Source organism: Aethalodelphis obliquidens, unplaced genomic scaffold, assembly GCF_003676395.1.
Source record: "Aethalodelphis obliquidens isolate GAN/ISIS:26980383/991018 unplaced genomic scaffold, ASM367639v1 scaffold59, whole genome shotgun sequence".
NCBI lineage: Eukaryota > Metazoa > Chordata > Mammalia > Artiodactyla > Delphinidae > Aethalodelphis > Aethalodelphis obliquidens.
Window position 1 is genome coordinate 770,209 of NW_020838003.1, and position 25,684 is coordinate 795,892.

Consider the following 25,684-nt stretch of genomic DNA (forward strand, 5'->3'; position numbering starts at 1 on the left):
GCTATGGCAGTTCTATATAGTGATTACCAGATGGTTACTTAATCTGAGAGCATTGATGAATAGCAATGCTGTTTCTTTCCCCTTGAGGCAGCTAAGCATCTCAGTGGGTTCTTTCATTTATTTTTGCATATTTATGATTTCTTTAAAAAAATGATTCCTCCTAAGATGTATCAATTAGAAATGCTTTAGGCTGCAAATGACAGAAAATTTGACTTATTGTGACTTAAACAATTTAGGGTTTATTTTGTTCACATATGAGGAAATTTGGAGGTAGGTGGTTGCTGGAGTTGGTTTAATTTAACTGCTTAATGATAAAATCAAGTGCCAAGGCTCCTGCTTTGTGGTCTTAAGATGGCTACTACCGTCAACTCCAGTCACGTCATCTGTATGCAAGGCAGGAGGAAGGAGGAAGGGAAGTGTTAGCTGTGTCTGTCTCTTTTAACAGGTATTCAAAAGCTATCCTCCATCCCCCTTCTTTTTAATCTCATGGGTCAGAATTGCCCATCCTTATCGTCAGGGTAGGCTGGGAAAATGACGATTTTCCAGGCTCTACTAAGGGAAGTAGCAAGAGAAAATAAGGCTGTGGCCAATTGTGTCCACTACAGATGATATGCTGACACTTTGTATTGCCCTCCCCTCAACCCCACAGCCCCCAGACCATTGGTGTTGTTTGCTTGATAGCTTTTAAAAATTCTAATTGAGGAGAAGAGTCTTAGTAGCGATCTTTAAGAATAGGTAAGGGTATCAAATAAGGGCCATCTTCTCTCCTGGAGACTGAAGAATTTGACTTAACGAGGTATGAAAGTCTTAGGTTATGTGTAAAGGACTTTCAGATCATCAGCCAGGTTAGAGGAATGGAGCGATTGACAAAGAGGATTATGGACGTCTGGAGGCTCCTTCTTTGGATATTTGCATAAAAGACATAGAACATTTGCTGCCTTGGATGGTTTAGTTATTGCCTTGCTAAAAGATAGACAGATGATCACCTACTTAAAGCCCTTTGCTTTAACACACATTATTTGTGTGTTTGAGAGCTGCAGTGTCTGAGTCTTAACTCAGTCTTAACAATCAGCTTGAACTTACGCTTCTTGAATTATAAGCAATGGTTTGGCGCAGTAGTTTTTATTTTGGGGAATGATCTTCAGTATATTTCTCTAAACCATTTTCATCTGGCTTCCATCACAACTATATCAGTAATGGTGCATGCTAGTGGGAGATGAAAGGCAATGTTGTTTTATGGTATTGATAGAAAAAATCATATAAAAGAAACACAGCTGTGTTCTCATGCCTCTACCTATATTCTTTGGGTTCATAATCTGAATACCAAAATATTTTGGGGTAAGCTGAACAATAGCAAATATGGGGCTATGGTTATAGAAATGTTAAAGTGGATTATGGATTGCATTCTTCAGGCTCTACATGATGTGAGGCATGTGGAGAGCTCTCTTGTTGGATCAGCACATCTCTTTTTATTCTTTAGGTGTTCCATGACATCGCTTATAAAGCAAAAGATAGGCAGGACCTGATTGCTGGCATTGACGAGTTCCTAGATGAAGTCATTGTCCTTCCACCCGGGGAATGGGATCCAGCGATCAGGATAGAGCCCCCTAAGAGTCTTCCATCATCTGACAAAAGGTAAAATTTTCAGGCCATTGGGAGTTTTCATCCTTGAGAAGGAGGTTGTGTTTAGAAAAGGAAAGAGGTTCAGCCAACTGCCCTAAGATTTTCAGGTTTCCATTCAACTTGAGGTAATATCTCAAATGAATCACACATGTGCCTTGGTTTGACATTTCGTTGACACGATAAAATGAATGTTATATGTTGTGATTAGTGATGACAAATTAGAGCTCTCAGATTATGATATTGGAATACATTGTAGAGATTTTTTCGGGTTGTTTCGGGGACTCCTTGTACATGTGGAAAGATTCGTTTACTCAAGATGACTCCCTGTAGATTTAAGAGGTTAAGAAATTGGATGAGATAATTGAGGAGAAGCCATTTTCTAGAAATCTGTGTTTTCCAGGTGAAACAATTTCCCTCTTATACAACATGCAAGTTATTCAACTTTCTGTTCATCCACTCATTTGTCTTGGCTCTCAACAGAACATTTCAAAAGTTGTTTGTTAGGATGGCAGCGGAAATAATTACCTTTCTCCCAAAGGGTTTTTGGTCCATCTCTTTATCAGCTAGTGCAGGACCCAGCTAAGAGGCAGGTGAATGAAATAAACTAATCTTTTTTTGGGCTCTCTTGTCTTGCTTAGAAAGAATATGTACTCAGGTGGAGAAAATGTTCAGATGAACGGGGACACGCCCCATGATGGAGGCCATGGAGGAGGAGGGCACGCGGATTGTGAGGAATTACAGCGCACTGGAAGGTAACTTATGGATTTGTCTGTCGTTCATGATGAGGTTCTCTTCCGATCTGAATTTACCTTCATCTTTCTGTCAGCATTTTATTCACCTGTTTGTACTTTTGTTTGGTCAGCCAGCACACATTTATGGTGTATCTGTTAGTCACAGGCACTTGGGATACAGCAGTGAATGAAAGAAAAACCCCTTTCCTTATGGGTCTTACCTTGTAGTGGTAGGAGACAAACGATGAGCAAATAACGAAATGTGGATCTGGTTTTATGGGGCAAAATAAAGCAGAAGTAGGGAGTTTCTGTGATGAGAGAAAGGTATTAGGTATTACCATGAGTGAGGGGTGTTAGAGAGAAAGAGAACTCGTGGGTGGGTGTTGCAGGGAGACTGAGTATTGTGCCAGTCTTCCCCACTTGGCTTTCATGATTCCCTCTCTCCCCAGTACATTTACTCAGAAGTGGGTAACATGTTACAGAAATGAGTAACTCCCAGGCTACCATCTCCTGGGCCTGCAGTGGGGAATTCAGGTTTCCCAGATCGTTTTGGTTAAATCTCTTCACATTAGGATTTCCTTCATGGTTAGGTTCTCCATTTCATTGTGGGTTAACTGTAGTTTTAAGTGGGATACTCTTTATGAAGATATGGCTTTTTAAAAACACTGCAGATTTTTTGAAAACACAAAAGTAAGTCATTTTAATATGCAGTCGAATCTGAATGAAATTATGTTATTTTCTTCCCCTGATGACCCACTTGGGTTTCTCTCCCAAATTAAGAGGACATTATTTCTCTCCTCTTCCATCTTAAAGAATAGAGAGTAGGGGCTTCCCTGGTGGCGCAGTGGTTGAGAGTCTGCCTGCCGATGCAGGGGACACGGGTTCGTGCCCCGGTCCGGGAAGATCCCACATGCCGCAGAGCGGCTGGGCCCGTGAGCCATGGCCGCTGAGCCTGCGCGTCCGGAACCTGTGCTCCGCAACGGGAGAGGCCACAACAGTGAGAGGCCCGCGTACCGCAAAAGAAAAAAAAAGAATAGAGAGTAGAACCTTCTCTTTCCCCCATTTTTTTTTTTTTTCTGACTAGTTCTTTACAACCTATTTCCATTAGGAATATACTTTTCCTTTTATACAGATATAATTTTTGGGATTTAACTTTTTAATTTAATCAGACTGTTATTTCCTGCTTCCATATTTTACGTTCCCTAAATGTAGTGCATGTCTGCAGCATGCCTGGTACCATGCACAGCCCTGTGCGTACCAATAAAACTGAAGCAGGGCACTGACTGCAGCTAAGATAGACAGACAGGCAATCCTGAGAAAACGTGATAGCCTCTAGTGAATGTCTGAACTATGAATGGAGGGTCAAGACCTCAGAGGGCTGTTGAGCTCTGAGGGAGGGCATCATAGGCAGAAGGCACAGCATGGGAAAGGCTGAGCGAGGTTTGGTTCGGGGTGGGTGAGGGAGTGAGTTGACAGATGCTTGAGTCAGCTGACTTGCTGACGAATGTGATGGGTCTCAGCTTGGGATGCTCTTCCATGACACACCTGCATGGTTTCCTTCCTTAATTCCTTCCAATCCTCACCCCAAAGTCACTTGCTTGGGAGGCCTGATCTGCCCACTCTAAATTTCAGGCGTAGCACTCTAGCACTTAATAACCTGCTTCCCCACTTAATTTTTTCTTTGATGTTTTAGCACCATGCATTTTACTTATTTTGTTTCCCCCACGCAGAAAGTAACTCCATGAGGGTGGGTATTTTTTTCCTGTGTTGTTCACTGCTGTTTTTCCAGCACCCAGAATAGTGCTGGGCATGTCACAGATGCCCAATAAACATTTGTGGAGTGAATGAATGAGTGAATGAATGAATGAGGCTGGAAGGGAAGCTATGACAAGATTATAAAGGGCCTTATATGATCTGCTCACATGTTTGGATGTTTTTCTTCAGACAGTGAGAAATTTAATTCATCTACACAGTTCATTCTCGTCTAAAGACCAACTGTCTAGTCTTTAGGGAACGTGATGCCTAATTTGGTGACCAAAAAAGAGACAGAAGAAGATTTATTATTCACAGTCTTCTGGTTTTATCTTAAGTAGTTGAAGAGTATCTTCTAATTCAAACATTTTAAATACAAATTCTTTGTGGTTAAATTATCTTTAAGTTATCTCTTGGTTAATTTGATGGTAATTTATTTTATGTTGTCACGTGTTTGCTTTCTCCCTATGCAGGTTCTGTGGTGGACTAATTAAGGACATAAAGAGGAAAGCACCATTTTTTGCCAGTGATTTTTATGATGCTTTAAATATTCAGGCTCTTTCAGCAATTCTCTTCATTTATCTGGCAACAGTAACTAATGCTATCACTTTTGGAGGACTGCTTGGGGATGCCACTGACAACATGCAGGTGGGTTTGGTTTGGGGAAAGACACAAATAGTACAGCCCAGATTGCCTTCCTCACCCCTACAGCTCAGCTAGAAGCAGATGGCCTTTCAGTTACTCAGCATGATTTTCTTTCTTTTGCTAGATGCTGCATTTTACTTTGCTTCTGGCCTGCTGCTGTATTTCCAGCATTTTAGTAATTACAAAAATAGCTTGATGAAATCTGGCTTGAGTCACAAGTGGGGAAAAGAAGGGAAGGAAATGAGATACACAATTCTGTTTGGGCAAAAGGGTATCAGCTGCTTTAGTTTTGTGCTGGGTATAAGGTTAAGATCTTCTATTACCTTGAGTGTGTGGACCATACTATTAAACTTGATGATATGTCAAGTTTTGGGGAAATGCCTGGTTAGCTTCCTTTTTCATGTGAGCAAGCGATTGAGTGATTTGCTCAAGATTGCATTTACATCTCTATCGGTAGAGCTCAGCTTTAAGGAATAAAAGCTAGGTGTTGATTTTCCTATTCCTGAATCTGCCTCTCATTAAGCTGTGTAGACTCTAGCTTAACTTATTTTGTATAAACCACAATTTGTTGGTTACTTTGCAGGTGGCATTCACCCTCCTTTTGTATCAATAATAGCTGAAGCTTTAGTTATAGAGAAGATATTTTAAATTCCCATAATCAGAAAAATATGTACAAAACTTCTCTTAGTTGATCCAGTCATTAGGGAAAAATAGGTATTGTGCTAGGTGCTGAGTGAGTAGCGAGTGAAGCTGAAAACAACCGGATTCAAGCCCTTTTCAAACTCTGTCCTTCTATGTTACTACTTACTACTGTTTAACCTATGTGACATTCATAAGTGCTGCCAACCAGCTTATTTTTTTAAAAAAATACAGCTGATTCCAAAGGATTGCTTTTCTTCTACTTCTCTTTTCTCCCCTGGGCACATTCATGTTTTAGATTTCTGCTTAAACACAAAATTAAGATGGAGACTCTCTATGACATCTATGTTGACCCAAGCAAAAAGGGAGACATTACTTTAAACAATTGTAATTCGTCTGTTAAGAGAGCTTTTATCTTTTAGCCTTTATCTACTGCTGTAAAGCATGTTACCCCTAAATCCAGGGTTTAAACAACCATTTTATTATTCTCTCTCATGTTTTTGGTGGTTGGTGGACTCAGGTGGGTAGTTCTCTTGGGTCTTCATAGACTTGTGAGTGAGATGGCAGCTGAGATTGGAGTTGCCTGAGGACTTCTTTAGTCACATGACTGGTGCCTAGGCTGGGAAGTCTGGTAGTTGGGGACTGAGGGCTCCCCACATGACTCTTCCTAGTTCCCATGTGAATGTGCACTCAGGATTCCTTCATTTTCTGATTTTCAAAGAGAGGTTGAAAATTCGATTGCTTACATGAAATCTGGTGATTCTTAAATATTGGCAACTGATTAACATTTTAAAAGTTACATTGTTCTGCCCAGAAAGCACATTCCCCAGGCATGGGGAATCGAAACCAAGCATGGTAGGACACAGAGATGAAGTATATGAAGAGAGTGTTTCCCCCTTTTATTCCTCATTCATAAGACAAGAATGAGTAAATTAAATTGTCACAGTGTTGTCAGAATGGTATTTTTTATAAAATCTGATCTGTATTCAAATTGGGCAGCTATTCTTCATCTAAATGAGAGCATAATGATAACTAAAGCACATCATTCAAGAGAACAAATGGAAAAGAAAGCACGGGAGAAGCACCTCGAGGCCAGCATGGAGATGATAATACAGGCAGCCTCACATAAAGAAAATCAGACCTTCCTCCCCACAGATACATCAGAAATACATCTAAACGTGCAACTGCTCCTATAGTACACCCACTGAACGCTGGCAGAAGACCTCAGACCTCCCAAAAGGCAAGAAACTTCCCATGTACCTGACCGTGTGGATGAAAGGCTCTTGGTGCTCCAGCCAGGAGTCAGTGCTGTGCCTCTGAGGTGGGGGAGCCAACTTCAGGACACTGGTCCACAAGAGACCTCCCAGCTCCACGTAATATCAAACGGCAAAAATCTCCCAGAGATCTCCATCTCAACACCAACACCCAGCTTCACTCAATAACCATCAAGCTACAGTGCTGGACACCCTATGCAAAACAGCTAGCAAGACAGGAACACAGCCCCATCCATTAGCAAAGAGGCTGCCTAAAATCATAATAAGGCCACCGACACCCCAAAACACACCACCAGACATGGACCCGCCCACCAGAAAGACAACGTCCACCACCATCCACCAGAAGACAGGCACTAGTCCCCTCCACCAGGAAGCCTACACAAGCCACTGAACCAGCCTTACCCACTGGGGACAGACACAAAAAACAACGGGAATTACGAATGTGCAGCCAGTGAAAAGGGGACCCCAAACACAGTAAGATAAGCAAAATGAGAAGACAGAAAAACACACAGCAGATGAAGGAGCAAGGTAAAACCCCACCAGACCTAACAAATGAAGAGGAAATAGGCAGTCTACCTGAAAAAGAATTCAGGATAATGATAGTAAAGATGATCCAAAAATCTTGGAAATAGAATAGAGAAAATGCAAGAAACACTTAACAAGGACCTAGAAGAACTAAAGAGGAAACAGGCAACAATGAACAACACAATAAATGAAATTAAAAATACTCTAGATGGGATCAATAGCAGAATAACTGAGGCAGAAGAACGGATAAGTGACCTGGAAGATAAAATAGTGGAAATAACTACTGCAGAGCAGAATAAAGAAGAAAGAATGAAAAGAACTGAGGATAGTCTCAGAGTCCTCTGGGACAACATTAAAAGCACCAACATTCGAATTATAGGGCTCCCAGAAGAAGAAGAGAAAAAGAAAGGGACTGAGAAAATATTTGAAGAGATTAGAGTTGAAAACTTCCCTAATTCGGGAAAGGAAATAGTTAATCAAGTCCAGGAAGCACAGAGAGTCCAATATAGGATAAAGCCAAGGAGAAACACGCCAAGACACCTATTAATCAAACTATCAAAAATTAAATAAAAAGGAAACATATTAGAAGCAGCAAGGGAAAAACAACAAATAAAACACAAGGAATCTCCATAGGGTTAACAGCTGATCTTTCAGCAGAAACTCTGCAAGCCAGAAGGGAGTGGCAGGACATATATATATATATATATATATATATATATATATATATGTATTTTTTTTTTGGCAGTACACGGGCCTCTCACTGTTGTGGCCTCTCCCGCTGTGGAGCACAGGCACCGGACGTGCAGGCTCAGCGGCCATGGCTCACGGGCTTAGTCGCTCCGCGGCATGTGGGATCTTCCCGGACCGGGGCACAAGCCCATGTCCCCTGCATCGGCAGGCGGACTCTCAACCACTGGGCCACCAGGGAAGCCCCAAGGCAGGACATATTAAAAGTGATGAAGAAGAAAAACCTACAACCAAGATTACTCTACCCAGCAAGGATCTCATTCAGATTTGATGGAGAAATTAAAACCTTTACAGACAAGCAAAAGCTGAGAGAGTTCAGCACCACCAAACCAGCTTTACAACAAATGCTAAAGGAACTTCTCTAGGCAAGAAACACAAGAGAAGGGAAAGACCTACAATAACAAACCCAAAACAATTAAGAAAATGGGAATAGGAACGTAGGTATTGGTAATTACCTTAAATGTAAATGGATTAAATGCTCCCACCAAAAGACACAGACTGGCTGAATGGATACAAAAACAAGACCTGTATATATGCTGTCTACAAGAGACCCTCTTCAGACCTAGGGACGCATACAGACAGAAAGTCAGGGGATGGTAAAAGATATTCCATGCAAATGGAAATCAAAAGAAAGCTAGAGTAGCAATTCTCATATCAGACAAAATAGACTTTAAAATAAAGACTATTACAAGAGACAAGGAAGGACACTACATAATGACCAAGGGATCGATCCAAGAAGATATAACAATTGTAAATATTTATGCACCCAGCATAGGAGCACCTCAATACATAAGGCAAATACTAACAGCCATAAAAGGGGAAATTGACAGTAACACAGTCATAGTAGGGGACTTTAACACCCCACTTTCACCCATGGACAGATCATCCAAAATGAAAATAAATAAGGAAACACAAGCTTTAAATGATACATTAAACAAGATGGACTTAATTGCTATTTATAGGCCAGTCCATCCAAAAACAACAGAATACACATTCTTCTCAAGTGCTCATGGAACATTCTCCAGGATAGATCGTATCTTGGGTCACAAATCAAGCCTTGGTAAATTTAAGAAAATTGAAATTGTAGCAAGTATCTTTTCTGACCACAATGCTATGAGACTAGATATCAATTATAGGAAAAGATCTGTAAAAAACACAAACACATGGAGGCTAAACAATACACTACTTAATAACGAAGTGATCACTGAAGAAATCAAAGAGGAAATCAAAAAATACCTATAAACAAATGACAATGGAGACACGACGACACAAAACCTATGGAATGCAGCAAAAGCAGTTCTAAGAGGGAAGTTTATAACAATATAGTCCTACCTTAAGAAACAGGAAAATCTCAAACAACCTAACCTCGCACCTAAAGCAATTAGAGAAAGAACAAAAAAACCCCAAAGTTAGCAGAAGGAAAGAAATCATAAAGATCAGATCAGAAATAAATGATAAATAAATGAAGGAAACGATAGCAAAGATCAATAAAACTAAATGCTGGCTCTTTGAGAAGATAAACAAAATAGATAAACTATTAGCCAGACTCATGAAGAAAAAAAGGGAGAAGACTCAAATCAATAGAATTAGAAATGAAAAGGGAGAAGTAACAACTGACACTGCAGAAATACAAAGCATCATGAGAGATTACTACAAGCAACTCTATGCCAATAAAACGGACAACCTGGAAGAAATGGACAAATTCTTAGAAAAGCACAACCTTCTGAGACTGAACCAGGAAGAAATGGAAAATATGAACAGACCAATCACAAGCACTGAAATTGAAACTGTGATTAAAAATCTTCCAAAAAACAAAAGCCCAGGACCAGATGGCTTCACAGGTGAATTCTATCAAACATTAAAGAAGAGTTAACACCTATCCTTCTGAAACTCTTCCAAAATATAGCAGAGGGGGGAACACTCCAAAACTCATTCTGTGAGGCCACCATCACCCTGATAACAAAACCAGACATAGATGTCACAAAGAAAGAAAACTTAAGGCCAATATCACTGATGAACATAGATGCAAAAATCCTCAACAAAATACTACCAAATAGAATCCAACAGCACATTAAAAGGATCATACACCATGATCAAGTGGGGTTTATTCCAGGAATGCAAGGATTCTTCATTATACACAAATCAGTCAACGTGATACACCATATTAACAAATTGAAGGATAAAAACCATATGATCATCTCAATAGATGCAGAGAAAGCTTTCGACAAAATTAAACACCCATTTATGATAAAAACCCTGCAGAAAGTAGGCATAGAGGGAACTTTCCTCAACATAGTAAAGGCCATATATGACAAACCCACAGCCAACACCGTCCTCAATGGTGAAAAACTGAAACCATTTCCACTAAGATCAGGAACAAGACAAGGTTGTCCACTCTCACCACTCTTATTCAACATAGTTTTGGAAGTTTTAGCCACAGCAATCATTAAAGAAAAAGAAATAAAAGGAATCCAAATTGGAAAAAAAGAAGTAAAGCTGTCACTGTTTGCAGATGACATGATACTATACATAGAGAATCCTAAAGATTCTACCAGAAAACTCCTAGAGCTAATCAATGAATTTGGTAAAGTAGCAGGATACAAAATTAATACACAGAAATCTCTAGCATTCCTATACACTAATGATGAAAAATCTGAAAGTGAAATCAAGAAAACACTCCCATTTACCATTGCAACAAAAAGAATAAAATATCTAGGAATAAATCTACCTAAGGAGACAAAAGACCTGTATGCAGAAAACTATAAGACACCGGTGAAAGAAATTAAAGATGATACAAATAGATGGAGAGATATACCATGTTCTTGGATTGGAAGAATCAACATTGTGAAAATGACTATACTGCCCAAAGCAATCTACAGATTCAATGCAATCCCTATCAAACTACCACTGGCATTTTTCACAGAACTAGAACAAAAAATTTCACAATTTGTATGGAAACACAGAAGACCCCGAATAGCCAAAGCAATCTTGAGACCGAAAAACAGAGCTGGAGGAATCAGGCTCCCTGACTTCAGACTGTACTACAGTAATCAAGACAGTATGTACTGGCACAAAAACAGAAATATAGATCAATGGAACAATATAGAAAGCCCAGAGATAACCCCATGCACATATGGTCACCTTATCTTTGATAAAGGAGGTAAGAATATACAGTGGAGAAAAGACAGCCTCTTCAACAAGTGGTGCTGGGAAAACTGGACAGCTACATGTAAAAGAATGAAATTGGAACACTCCCTATCACCATACACAAAAATAAACTCAAAATTGATTAAAGACCTAAATGTAAAGCCAGAAACTGTCAAACTCTTAGAGGAAAACATAGGCAGAGCACTCTATGTCATAAATCACAGCAAGATCTTTTTTGACCCACCTCCTAGAAAAATGGAAATAAAAACAAAAATAAACAAATGGGACCTAATGAAATTTAAAAGCTTTTGCACAGCAAAAGAAACCATAAACAAGATCAAAAGACAACCCTCAGAAAGGGAGAAAATATTTGCAAATGAAGCAATTGACGAAGGATTAATCTCCAAAATTTACAAGCAGCTCATGCAGCTCAATAACAAAAACATACAACCCAGTCCAAAAATGGGCAGAAGACCTAAATAGACATTTCTCCAAAGAAGATATACAGACTGCCAACAAACACATGAAAGAATGCTCAACATCATTAATCATTAGAGAAAGGCAAATCAAAACTCCAATGAGATATTATCTCACACCGGTCAGAATGGCCATCATCAAAAAATCTAGAAACAATAAATGCTGGAGAGGGTGTGGAGAAAAGGGAACACTCTTGCACTGTTGGTGGGAATGTAAATTGATACGGCCACTGTGGAGAACAGTATGGAGGTTCCTTAAAAAACTACAAATAGAACTACCATACGACCCAGCAATTCCACTACTGGGCATGTACCCTGAGAAAACCATAATTCAAAAAGAGTCATGTACCAGAAAGTTCATTGCAGCTCTATTTACAATAGCCAGGACATGGAAGCAACCTAAGTGTCCATCATTGGATGAATGGTTAAAGAAGATATGGCACATATATACAATGGAATATTAGCCATAAAAAGAAACGAAATTGAGTTATTTGTATTGAGGTGGATGGACCTAGAGTGTGTCATACAGAGTGAAGTAAGTCAGAAAGAGAAAAACAAATACCGTATGCTAACACATATATGGAATCTAAGAAAAAAAAAAGTCATGAAGAACCTAGTGGTAAGACGGGAATAAAGACACAGATCTACTAGAGAATGGGCTTGAGGATATGGGGAGGGGGAAGGGTAAGCTGTGACAAAGTGAGAGAGTGGCATGGACATATATACACTACCAAACATAAAATAGCTAGCTAGTGGGAAGCAGCTGCATAGCACAGGGGGATAAGCTCCGTGGTTTGTGACCACCTAGAGCAGTGGGATAGGGAGGGTGGGAGGGAGGGAGAAGCAAGAGGGAAGAGATATGGGAACATATATATATATGTATAACTGATTCACTTTGTTATAAAGCAGAAACTAACCATTGTAAAGCAATTATACTCCAATAAAGATCTTTAAAAAAATCAAAGAATGATGTGATTTTGAGAGGGCGGCAAGAACAAAACCTCCTTCTGTCTTTCAGAATATAGAGAGACTTTTTGTGAAGATAGTTTTTCAACACATTTTTTTTCAAAGATGTTCTCATTGAGACAGAGGCAGTATGACACTTCTTATGTGTTAGTTTATCACCTTTTAAAACTGAATTTAACTCCTTTGCAATTTCATAAGACTTAGCTTTAAAACACTGCATCTGAGACAGGAAGAAATCTGTTAAAGTCTATTGGTGATCCTTCCTGGTGAATTAATTTCCGTATGAGTGAGTTCTGTAAAGTAAAGGATTCTGTTGTGTAACATGTATAGTTACTGTGGGTTTTTCCTCTGTGATAAGTGTTATGGGAAAGGCGTTGCTGGTGTAGTAAGCTGTTTTCTGGGTTCTGAAGATTTTAGGAGAAATATAAATGCATTCAGTGTGTCAAGATGTCCATTAAAATGACCTTTGGCTGGATGTTACTCCTGGGAGTTGACTTAATTCAAAGTATCTAATTCAAACCTATGAGGACAATTTGCTAGACATAGTTTGGTCATTTTATTAATAGATTTTGTAACCTCCATTGATAGTTTCACTGAAACTGTGAATTCACATTTTAAATGTTTCTCTGAATGAAAATAGTGATGGACATATTTTCCTTTCATTTCTGAAGACTTTTTTCTTTAAGAAATACATTGATGAAATGCTACAATTTGATATTCAGTGGGTGGCAGAAACACTGAAAAACAGGGATAAAAAATTAATGACCGTTAATAGATATTTGTTGAACTGAGTACTCTATTATCAATTTCTTTAGGGTGGAATAATGCTATTAGTAAATGGGTTCATAGATCCCAAGTGCTGAGTTTATAGATCTAAAATAATGTATATAAATATAAATGGACTCGTGTGTGCACACATACCTAGCTCAATAGTTACATAGTAATTTTACATATCCTAGTATTTAAATATGGAAGAATTTTACCTATAGTCATCAAATTAGGTTTTCCTGCAATGGTAGATGACTTAGATTGGTATATCTGTTGGTTTTATCTATTTTGAAGACCAGGGAATAAGGTGAATTTAATATGTTGAAGGGTATCTCAAAACTGAAAGGGGGGCTTCCCTGGTGGCGCAGTGGTTGAGAGTCCGCCTGCCGATGCAGGGGACGCGGGTTCATGCCCCGGTCCGGGAAGATCCCACATGCCGCGGAGCGGCTGGGCCCGTGAGCCATGGCCACTGAGCCTGCGCGTCCGGAGCCTGTGCTCCGCAACAGGAGAGGCCACAGCAGTGAGAGGCCCACGTACCGCAAAAAAAAAAACCAAAAAACTGAAAGGGTGTACTTTAACATACAGCGGTGGTTTTTTTTTTGTCTTGTTTTTTTATGGACGTATAGTTGATTTACAATGTTGTTTTAGTTTCTGGTGTACAGCAAAGTGATTCAGTGTTTCAGTTTTATATATGTATATAAATTTTTCATATTCTTTTCCATTATGGTTTATTATAGGATATTGAATATAGTTCCCTGTGCTATACAGTAGGTCCTTCTTGTTTATTTTATATATAGTGGTTTGTATCTGCTAGTTCCAAACTCCTAATTTATTCCTCTCCCACCCTACCCCCCTTCAGTAACCACAAGTCTGTTTCTGTTTTGTAAACAAGTTCATTCGTATCATATTTTAGATTCCACATATAAGTGATATTATATGGTATTTGTCTTTCTCTTTCTGACTTACTTCACTTTGTATGATAATCTCTAGGTCCATCCATGTTGCTGAAAATGGTGTTGTTTCATTCTTTTTTATGGCTGAGTAGTATTCTATTGTGTATATGTACCACATCTTCTTTATCCATTCATCTGTCAGCGGACATTTAGGTTGCTTTCGTGTCTTGGCTATTGTAAATAGTGCTACTGTGAACATTGGGGTGCAGCTATCTTTTTGAATTATAGTTTTCTCTGACTATATGCCCATGAGTGGGATTGCTGGATCATATGTCAACTCTATTTTTAGTTTTTTGAGGAACTTGCAAACTGTTTTCCGTAGCGGTTGCACCAATTTACAATCCCACCAACAGTGTAGGAGTGTTTCCTGTTCTCCGCGTCCTCTCCAGCATTTTTTATTTATAGACTTTTTAATGATGGCCATTCTGACCAGTGTGAGTTGGTACCCCATTGTAGTTTTGATTTGCATTTCTCTAGTAATTCATGTTATTGAACATCTTTTCATGGGCCTGTTGGCCATCTGTATAACACGTACAGAGGTTTTGATGCTCTGGCGGTAGATGTCTTCTTGACTTGGACACCAGGTCAACAAAATATTTTGTGGATTTGGTGCTGAGACCCAGGTTATTATTTCACAGGTCTAAGGCAGAGGTTGGTTCATTCCTTTGCAAATATTTATTGAGTGTCTACCATGTGCCAGACACTATTTTAAGTGCTGGGGATACAGATAACATGACCAAAATAAGTAAGAATCCCTATTCTGATGGTATTTACAATCTAGAGTGTTGATTCTGATGGTATTTACAATCTAGAGTGTTGATAAAGCAATCTTTTTTATACCCCCCAGAGATACCAGTAGTGGTTTGTAGTGGGCTTAATTAGGGGGGTGAATTTGACTTTCTAAACATTAGGTCGAGACTAAGCAGAAAAGCATTGGCACAGCCTGAAATAATCTTAAATTATATCACATGTCTTCATAAATGTGACAGTGGGTTATTCTCAAAAGCACGGGCAGCTCAAATGAGTCAACTGAGAACAGTGTCCTTGCTTTTAAAGGCAGGCAGCTCAGAGATGGTTCACATAGCCTTTATTTTGAGGCTACAAATAGACATGGGTGCTGGGTAGAAGCATGTTGTGAAAACACAAATGAGTCACTGCACTGGTGTTGTTTAAGCAAACTCTTCTGCCAACTTCTGTTCAGGAGGTCTTGCCTGCTCAGAGATAGAAATTTACATTTAAGCATTCATTTCAGAGCAGAAGTATATATATTATATATATGAACATATATGTAATTAGTATACACACATATATTCTGAGTTATATTTGTATATTATATATTTAATTATATATTATAATAAAAGATATTTAAAAATCATACATATATATGTATCATTACATACATATATATGTAATGATATATGTATCACACATTATATGTGTGTGTTTGTATATATACATATACACACACCTCTTTAGAAGCAGATTTTGGGAGCCACATGGATCATTTCCCATGGAACTGTGTTCAAAATAAAACAGTTGAGGCTACAGTGGCTCCAAATATAATCAAATTATAATGGTAACATAGATAACTGTATGTATTTTTCAACTTTCCACATACATTTGGGCCATCATGCTTCTCTGAGAGGACTCTTGAGTCTTCCAGTGTGGGTATGCATGGATTCCTTGTTAAGTGTGGGCAGCCTGGGCTTCTGGGAGTAACTGAACTGCTTTGCCAAGAGTTGACCTTATATTTGTCCGAGATCTAGCCCTGGCTTGTAATTGTTTCCTGTTCTTAGAGTTAAAGACAAAGGACCAGAGCATAGGCTTTCTGAGGTCTGAGAACTGTGCAATTCTCTTACTGTCCTTTTCAGTAAGTCCCACTGTAATAATCCTCTGTTCCCCTTGCCATACTGTCAAGTAAACAAGGGCTTTTATCTTCACTATCCTAAAAACATGTCTTTTTCACAACTAAACTCTCTGTGACCATGCATGTGAACTCATTGCATTATATTTCTACTACTCTTGGTTGTCCTATTCATTTAGATGCTTTAAATTGTTAAATGTTGATTTAACAAATATTTATGGATAGCTTAGTCTATGGGTAAGATACTGATATAAGGAACAGTTTTTTGATGCTTTATAGCAAGTCTTTACGTTGTTTAAAATTTGTTCTTTTGAGCTTCATGGAACGCAGAAAAGTGCTTTACTTTAAATCGACATTGTTGATTGTGAATTACTGAGAACAGTCTAGAGGGAAGACTGAGTGAAGAAAGTCATTTAAATTTTTTTCAGGAGTAAATATAATCCTATTTTCACAAACCTTTTAGTAAAAGAATACAGTAAGATTTTTAGAACTGTGTGAGTTTTGTGATATTTATGGAGCCTAACAGAGCACATTTTAAGGGAACTTGTTTCATAATAAGGAACATTTATAAATATAAATTTGGCATCTCCAAATTTGAGACTTTATTTTAACATACTGCTGTGCTGAGAATATTTGATCAATCTACTCAAGATGCAAATGTATCATTTCTTATTTATATATGATATTCCTTGATAAGATAAATACTTCTTTGTAACAGCAGGATTAAAGCAGCTGATAATTGCTTTACTACATGAGGGACTGTACAATAATTCCACCTTACCCAAATATTGCACTTTGGAACCAAAGTGCATTTCTTCCTTGAAGTGGAAATAGAAGGTGACGTGTTAATCTGTACCAGAAACATGTTCTAGTTTCAAAAAGTTAGGTAGGATAGTCTGTTGGAATGATCCAATTAGGTTGCTGTGGTAAGAAAAAATAAATGTGTATTCAGTGACAAAGCAAAGGGTGCTGCACTGCTTACTCCAAGGGATATTGGTCATCCTTTTCCCTGGAAGGAACTTTAACTTTAGATAATTTACTTCATTTTATTTACAAGTTTTGAATTAAACCTGTTTGATTGAAGGTAAATAATTTTTTTTTTATCAGATTTCATTTGCCAGAAACCTTTTTGGTTGTTTTTTTAATTAAGACCTTTGTCAACTCTATTTTCTTGGTGATCAGAAAATGATAGTCATTTGGGCAGCAGTGGAGATCCCAAATGATACTAAATTCTAAAATTATTTTGTGTTTAGCTTGAAATTATTTTGAAGTAGCTTTATTTTTAATGAGATATAATTATACATTGTGGAAAATTCAAACAATACAGTAACACTGCATAGAAGATAATTTTGCTCTTAAATCCATCACCCAGAAATAACCATTATTAACCTTTTCATGAATATCTTTCCGTATGTCTTGCAATGCATGTGTAAACAGATAGATCAGTGTATAGGATTTATGTAAATGAGATCATATGTGATCATATACATGACTAGCATTTCATGGAAGTCTTTCCACTTCAATACGATCTTGAACATCATTTTTAACTGCTGCATCTATTTATACACATGATGTGTGTGCTATAATCTGCTTAATAAATTCTCTATTAGTAGACTTTCAGTTTTTTTCAGTTTTTTCATTTGTAAACAAACTTGGTGCTTAGCCACATTTTCATTCTTCTTAATTACCTCCTTAGAGTAAATTCCTAGCAGCATGTGATTGCAGGATATACCTATTTTATTTTTGTTATTTATTTCAGATTACACTCCACAAAGGTTATACCAATTTATACTTCTCCCAGTAATGACAAGAGTGCTGGCTTGCTCACACTCTTGCAAGAACAGGATTTGTCTCATATTCTCATATTTTTCATTCTGTGGCTTGAAAAAATGATGGCTCATTCGTATTCAATTTAAATTTCTTTGATTTTTAGTGAGAGTTAATATCCTTACACGCTTTATTGCTTACCTATGCATCTTTATATTTGTACTCTTGGAATAGTTTCCTTTTGGGCATTCTTTTTTCTTTTTTTTTTCTCATTGACTTATAAGAACTCTTTGTATAATAAGGATGTGTTCCCTTTGCTTGTCAGAAATATCACAGATACATTTTCCCCCAGGTCTGCCATATCTTTTAACCTTATTTATGATTTCTTTTGCTGTGAAGATTTCAATTCTTCTGTAGTCAAAATCTCCAGTCTTTTATAGTTTCTTATATTCGTGATGTATTTAGAGAGGTTTCCCCACCCCAAGATTAGAAAAATATTTGCCCACATATCTTAGTTCTTTTATGTTTTCATTTACATTTTTTATCCATCTGGAATTGATTTTTGTGTAAGGTTATGCTGGTATTTGATGTTTGGACACTTCAGATGATCTAGATACATATTCACAGCTCTTCAAACAAAACAGTATTTTAAAGCCTCCCTTACTTGCTCATCCATTTTCTTGGACTTGGAATTGAAACTCTTTGGTAAAGATTTTGGCTCATACTTTTCTTCAAGCAGAGAGATAATTCGTCTTTCAAGTCTTCCCTCTTTTTGCTGTTCCTGCTGGGCAGTGTAAACAGAAATCCTGTTTATGACAACAAAGCACTTTCAGGCAGAGAAGATGGCACACTAAGGACTTGGCAGCTGTGATCTGTCAGGACAGAGATCATTGATTTATAGTCTGTAGCTACACAGGTAAAGTAAAAAATGAGGGTTGTATATCCAGTCTTCTTCCCTAGTATAGATGAATGGTCTGTGTAACCACCCATCATTAACCATGCTAGCAGGTGGTTCTTATTTTGATAGAGGAAGGGAGGTTGCTTGAATGGCTGAACCTTAGATTTGGACCATATGAGAATCACCTGGGGAACTTTGACAAACTGTGGATTCCCCAGACCTGATCTTCGGAGATCCTGATTTAATTGTTCAAAGTAGAGATAAAGAGCGTTTTGTTTGTTTATTTTTTTAAAAAACAAAGCAAAAAAAAAAAACCTTCCCAGATAATTCTCCTGTGACTTAAATTTAATTTAGATACTTGCATCATCTCTCCACTTATTTTTGATCATTGGCTAATTTATGTCGGGGATCTGACATCAAAACTCCTATAGGTAATTCAGATTTGTCTGCTTATTTCCAGTGGCCATGTTTAAATGGCATTAGGCTGCATCATTTTTCTTGACTAAATTTCAGATTCAAAAACTCATCTAGAGAAGTTTAATTAATCAACATTCTACACAGTTTGAATAGATTACAACCAACACGTGCCGAAATTTCTTTTTATAGTTAGAAGACAATTTTTTAAAAAAGGCTTGAAATATGGCAGTAGCGTTGGTGAATATTTTAGCATTTATTGCCACCAAAATATTTTTTTTCTCAAGTTTTACTTGGTTGAAAATTGTCAAAGAAATAGAAAATCTTTTGTTTTTTAAGGCGGTTTTGCATTTGGATTAATTATTAATCCAAGTAATACATTTCTTAATAAGAAGGACATAAAACAACAAAGGTCATTCTTTAGTGTTATATGAAGATACTAAAGATACTAAATTACAATAAAGTCAAAGTAGACAGCATAAATTTTTAACGTTTTATCATTTTGAATGTGTTTGCTTTGTGTTAGCCATGACAGGCATGATGGCCCTGGCAGACCTTGTCACAAGTAGCTCAAAGGCAAAATGCTGGTGTTACCAATCATGGTTGGATTTTTTTTTTCCTAAAGAACCTTGCTCCTATGGTCAGATTTCTTTTATGCTTGATTTTTCTATTATGAGAGTTGGGTTGATTTTCTTGGCTCTTTAGTAAGATAAGGACCATCTTTGGTTTAACGTCATACCCTCACGTGAGCAGAAAAATGTTCATAAATTGTTTTAGATGTGGATTTTGACTTCACTGCTGTAAAGTAAAACTGTTTTGTTTCATTGTAGTTGATTCCATGTGTTTAGTAACACAAGGAATGAAAAGAAGCAACAAAATCAATGGCTGTAGCCGTCGCCCTCTAAGGCTTCTGTTGAGTTGGAATTTTGCTCTGTGAAACACTGTGAATCTATAAAGAGGCTTTTCTCCCCCTTTTCCTCTGAGGACTGAGCTTCATCTTTTCATATCACTCCTTTTGACTGTCACCCTCCATCTCCTTCCTCCTTTGAAGGACAGAGAAGTAATAGAGGCAGACTGGGAAGAAGGAGATGAGAAAACAGGAAGAGAAGGGAACCAGCATCTTATTGCATCTTTACTTTCTTCTTAGGTCTTTCTATAGTATGGTCATAGTCAGTCCAAATAATTATCCTGTGAAATAGCCATTGATTTTATTGTGGAGAGAGTTAGGATTTAGAGAGGTTGATAACTGGTGGAGCTGAGATTTAAACTCAGATATCCCTGAGTCCAAGACCTGCTCTTTGTGCTGAAACACCTGGAAGAGACCTAGTTCAGCCTCCTCATCTCATATCTGAAGAGATACATTATGTATATATTACTGTTCATCAAAAACATATCTATCAATGACTGTGCTAAGCGCTTGACACGCATTATCTAATCTAATATTCACACGGATGATATGAGGCATGGAGAGGTTAAGTAACTTGCTTAAGTCATCAGTGGAGTAAACGATAGAGTCTAGATATCAACTTGAGGTGGTCTGACTCCACAGTCCATCGTTATACTGAACTGCCTTGATGTTTTTCTCCTACAGGAAGAAACCAAAATGGACAGAGGTTAAGTGACATTCCCAAGATCATCAGCTCTTTGGTGACAGAACAGAGTCTAGACTCTGGGTCTCCTGAGGGCCAGTTGTTAGCTCTTTCTTCTGTTCCACAGTGGACATCACCTAATTGGAAATGAAATAAAATAAAAGCCAAATCAAAATGGAGCTGGAGTGCTTTGTGGCACCTGATTCTGCCACCCCTCAGAGCTCAGCCATCTACATTCTCATGAATTGCTAGGGAGTTTGTTCCTCTGTGGGAAATCAGGTGTAGAAGTGTCTTTATGAGCTATAGCTATTAAAAATACACACATCCACACATTATTTCCTTTTTTATGTTAGTGAACACTGACTATAATAAATCAGAAGAGGGGTTTTTGATAGTTCACTTTGTAAATTGCTTTAAATTCTAGTTACAGTTAAAGTTATTCATTTCATGAGATTATTTTTTTAATTTCTGTACTGTCAAGAGCAACATGTCAAAATGTGGTGAAAATAGTTCTTTTCTCAAAAACACTGGAAACATCTCTGAGTTTAAGCAAGTTTCCAGTGCAATGTGTATAATAAATCACCTGTCTCTGTTTTAAAATTGTCAGTAACAGGCTTCCCTGGTGGCGCAGTGGTTGAGAGTCCGCCTGCCGATGCAGGGGACATGGGTTCGTGCCCTGGTCCGGGAAGATCCCACATGCCGCGGAGCGGCTGGGCCCGTGAGCCATGGCCGCTGAGCCTGCGCGTCCAGAGCCTGTGCTCCGCAGCGGGAGAGGCCACAACAGTGAGAGGCCTGCGTACCACAAAAAAAATAAATAAATAAAAAATAAAATAAAATAAAATTGTCAGTAACAGAATGGAAACTGTAGCACTTACCAAAGGAGCAAGTAGTAAAATAAAAGTACTCTACTTTTTTAACAGTCACATGACTTCCACAAATCAAAGCCGTTTTCTGGAAGAGATGAGTTGTTATCTTTACTGAATGAGCAGTGATGGCTGTTAGCCTTTGATTAGCAGGATGTAGGGTGTGATTTGGGCGTCTTCTTGGATTCCTTTAGTGTTTCCTGGGTGCTTGCAGAGCATGTGGTGGGATAGTGTATAGCATGGTGGGAGGGAGAGAAACATGGATGACACCAGAGACCCTGCCCCGGCCCCTCACGTCAGACCAAGTAGAGAATTCTTAACCTTGCATTCCTCCTTTCTTCATTCGTGTTCTCTCTTACACTCAGGCTGTGCTGTAATTTGATCCTGCAGTAGTGATGAGAAATAGTCACTCCTCCACGCTTGATAGAGGATGATGCAGTGAAACTTTGCCTATCACGTGTCCCTAGAGTGTGGCTTGTCCTGCCACACAGAGCCTTCCAGTCCCTACCCTTTCATGTCATACACACTAAAATAAGTCATGAAAAAGAAAGATAAATGATAAAGACATAAAAAGCCCAATGTCAATGCACAGGAGGTAAAAAACTGCAAGTCCAAGAAAATCCCAGCCGAAGGTATACCTTTTCTCTTTGCCAAGGGTGTGGTAGTAGTTGGGCAGGTAACCATACTCCAAAGACTTGTGCCACAGTGAGTGTGGATTTGTTCGTATCATTTAACCCCCTGAAACTCAGTATCTTCACGGATAAGAGATCAAGACTAATACTATTTTGGGGGCACAGGGGAGCCTCTTTCTCTCTGTCTACATAAAGGCAGCCTGTTTCTGTTAGCCTTGCTTGTTATTCTGCTTGCTGCCCCCCTGAGGAAGAATGAGCTGGACACAGTGATTTTCTGTGGAATGGCTATAAAATAACGAGATGGCACCATTCAAACATGCAGTGGAGTTCACAAGTATATAAATGGGGTCCACTTACGAGACTCACCTGCCAGACTTCAGACCTAGACATTGAGGACGGAAGTAGTTGTACTGAGTTGTTTACAAAGTGTCTGCTCACTGTGTGAGGAGCCAGTCTTATTACTTGTCAATTCTTGCTTTTTTGCGCCATCCCCACCCCAACCCCATTATTACATAATGCTGTGCTAAAGGATTTTTCCCTGTTTTCCCAATTGAATCCTACCCTTAAAAGAGGAGGATATACTATTGCTAATGTCATTCTAAAGAAAATATTGCTGGCTTTGAAGCCATGTAAAAAATATTTCAATATTTGACATTTTTCTTTAATTTGTTCAGTCTTTAGTGATGCATTCTTTTAGTGTATGCAATATCTTCAAGGTGAAAAGATTTAACTTCTTTGTTAGTAATTTTTGGAAAATATGTATCCTATTGCTTATGCTTTTTTTGCGGGGCATGGGGTGGAGATGTGCGTGTGTTACAGAATATATTTCTTCCCCTTGATGTTTGATCTTTGAATGAAGGGTTCTTGTTAGCCTAAAAAACAAAAATTTAAGTAATCATTATAATAAGGTTCTCCTAGGATGGCCTTTGAGTGGGGATAGCACTTAGTTTAGTTCTGTAAGTTGATTTTAAAAAACCAATTTCTTTATCATACTTTTGTGTATATTATATGATATTTTATATATGTATATATGTGTGTATATACATATATACATATATATACATATATATATATATATATACACACACACACATATAAATTCTTTGTTCTTGTTATGCTAAAGGGAAATAATAGGTTGTTTCAGAGATACACCTTCAGGTACATGTGGCCACAAAGGTTTAGTTATTCGTGTCCCCGTGCATTTATTTCCTCTAAAGTAGCTCTTGAAGCTCTTGTATAAGTTTACATTGGACACTGAATATGTACTAAGAAATTTTGTTTGGAATTGGTGTCTTAGAGATTGCAAGGTAGAAGGCAAATCATTTTTTTGTCTCCTCTTTGCTCCCTCTTCACTTAAAAAGCTTTTCTCTGTAGAAAATAGCTTTTATGCATAAAATGTAGCTACTTGGGCTTCTCTGGTGGCGCAGTGGTTGAGAGTCCGCCTGCCGGTGCAGGGGACACGGGTTCGTGCCCTGGTCCGGGAGGATCCCACGTGCCGCGGAGCGGCTGGGCCCGTGGGCCATGGCCGTTGGGCCTGCGCGTCCGGAGCCTGTGCTCCACGGCGGGGGGAGGCCACAACAGTGAGAGGCCCACATACTGCAAAAAAAAAAGTAGCTACTTATAAGTACCTGCTATGTGCAAGGTGAAATCTGGTTAAAACAAACACTGAAAGTAACCACAGAGAGAAAAATGCCACCAAAAGTACTAAATCACTTCTTCGCACATGGTGGGATTTTATAATACAATTTTATGTACAGAAGCTTCAATTAATATTTTTAAAAGTAGGTCAGAGTCACCCTTTGCCTTCTGCAATCAACCACTAGTCATTACAGTCACTATAGTTCTTTGGAGCAGTTCAGCCCTTGGAGTAGGCAGGAATTCATATTGGTAAGAATCTTTATTCTTTATGTTTGATATGTTTACGATAGCCATCATAATAGCATATTCACGTGGCTTCATTCCCCTAGTGACATCACACATGAAAAGAAAACAAGACAAGTTTCTTTTAACACCTATATTTTCTTTCTATTAGGGCGTGTTGGAGAGTTTCCTGGGCACCGCTGTCTCTGGAGCCGTCTTTTGCCTCTTCGCTGGTCAACCACTCACTATTTTGAGCAGCACAGGACCTGTTCTAGTTTTTGAGAGGCTTCTATTTAATTTCAGCAAGTATGTATATACATATCTAACTATAAATTAGAATTGTTTAATTGTGGACCATTCGTAGTCTAGATAGAGCACAGAGTAGTAATTAGGCATAACAGAATACGAGAATTGTAAGATTTGGAGGTTGAAAAGCCCTTAGAGATTAAGTCCTCCAGCACATGTTTACGTTTGCTTCAGCTGAGGCTGCGATGTTCTGTTACCTCTTGCCCTCCCCCATGATTCTCTGCCTTGTTGTCCTGCTTTGTGCCTCTGGAAGCTGGCCGCTGTGGACTGCAGCACTCAGGCTCCTTTGCCCTCTGGCTTCCTGCAGAGCCCCAGGAACACAGGCAGGCAGAGAGGTCAGGGCGTGTCTGCTTCCCACCTCACTGCCTCTGCTTCACCAGGCAGTCTGGCAGTGTGCCTTTGTCCTCTGAGTGTAGCCCCTGTCAGGTGGCTCCTCCCCGCTGCCTCTGGCCCTCACCAGGCTCTGGTGACTCTTACTTCCTTGGTCTTTTCAAGCCAGGGGTCAGAAATGACTTCCTGATATTGCTAGTCCCTGAGAACTTGCCATTTTTTTGTTATTCATACCTCCGTAAATAGTCCGTGTGTTAAGTTTTCCTCAGAATCCCATTGGAGATTGCCTTCTGTTTCCTGCCATGATCCCGACTGACACACTAGAGAAATGAAGTGGCTTGTTCATCACGTGGCTCGTCTGTGAAAGAGACTGGGTGTTCCTGTGGTCCACTGCTCCTAACCCCCATTCCAGCGTTCTTAACTAAAGATACATTTCTAGACTCAAATGAGTAACAACTAACACTTATTGAGTGCTGACCATGTACCAAGTATTGTCCTAAGCACATTACAGGCACTCCCTCATTTATTTCTTGTAGCAGTCCTATGAGGTAGGGACTGTCTCCTGTTTTATAGATGAGACAGCAGGCATGGAGTGGATAAGCAAACTGCTGAAGGTTGCATCACCAGTCGTTGGCAGGGCTGGGATTTGAATTCCTGCTTTCTGACTCCAGAGCCTACGCCTTTTATGGAATCACTAGACGTTACTACTGGGCATGACAGTTGTGATACCAGTATTTTCTTTTAGAAGTTGATGGATCATTTTAAGAAGGGGAAAATTGAGTTAAGCAAATTATCCAAGTGACCACAATAGCACACAAATAGTTTCAAAATCAGATTGGGAATTCTGGTCTCTTTCTAATGAACTTAATATGTCTGAGAGAGAATTGCCTTTACTGGCAGATTTCAATACCCAGA

The 25,684-nt window shown here is 38.7% G+C and overlaps 1 protein-coding gene across 3 annotated transcripts in view; it reads left to right on the plus strand.

Moving 5' to 3' along the window:
- The window catches only part of SLC4A4 (solute carrier family 4 member 4), a 353,735-nt gene that overhangs the window by 242,392 nt on the left and 85,659 nt on the right, over positions 1-25,684 (plus strand). For all 3 annotated transcript variants that reach the window (XM_027087718.1, XM_027087719.1, XM_027087720.1), the window contains 4 exons: positions 1,481-1,635; positions 2,262-2,375; positions 4,580-4,754; positions 24,306-24,439. In XM_027087718.1, the coding sequence (XP_026943519.1) occupies positions 1,481-1,635; positions 2,262-2,375; positions 4,580-4,754; positions 24,306-24,439 (578 nt within the window). The remainder of the gene's footprint in view (positions 1-1,480; positions 1,636-2,261; positions 2,376-4,579; positions 4,755-24,305; positions 24,440-25,684) is intronic.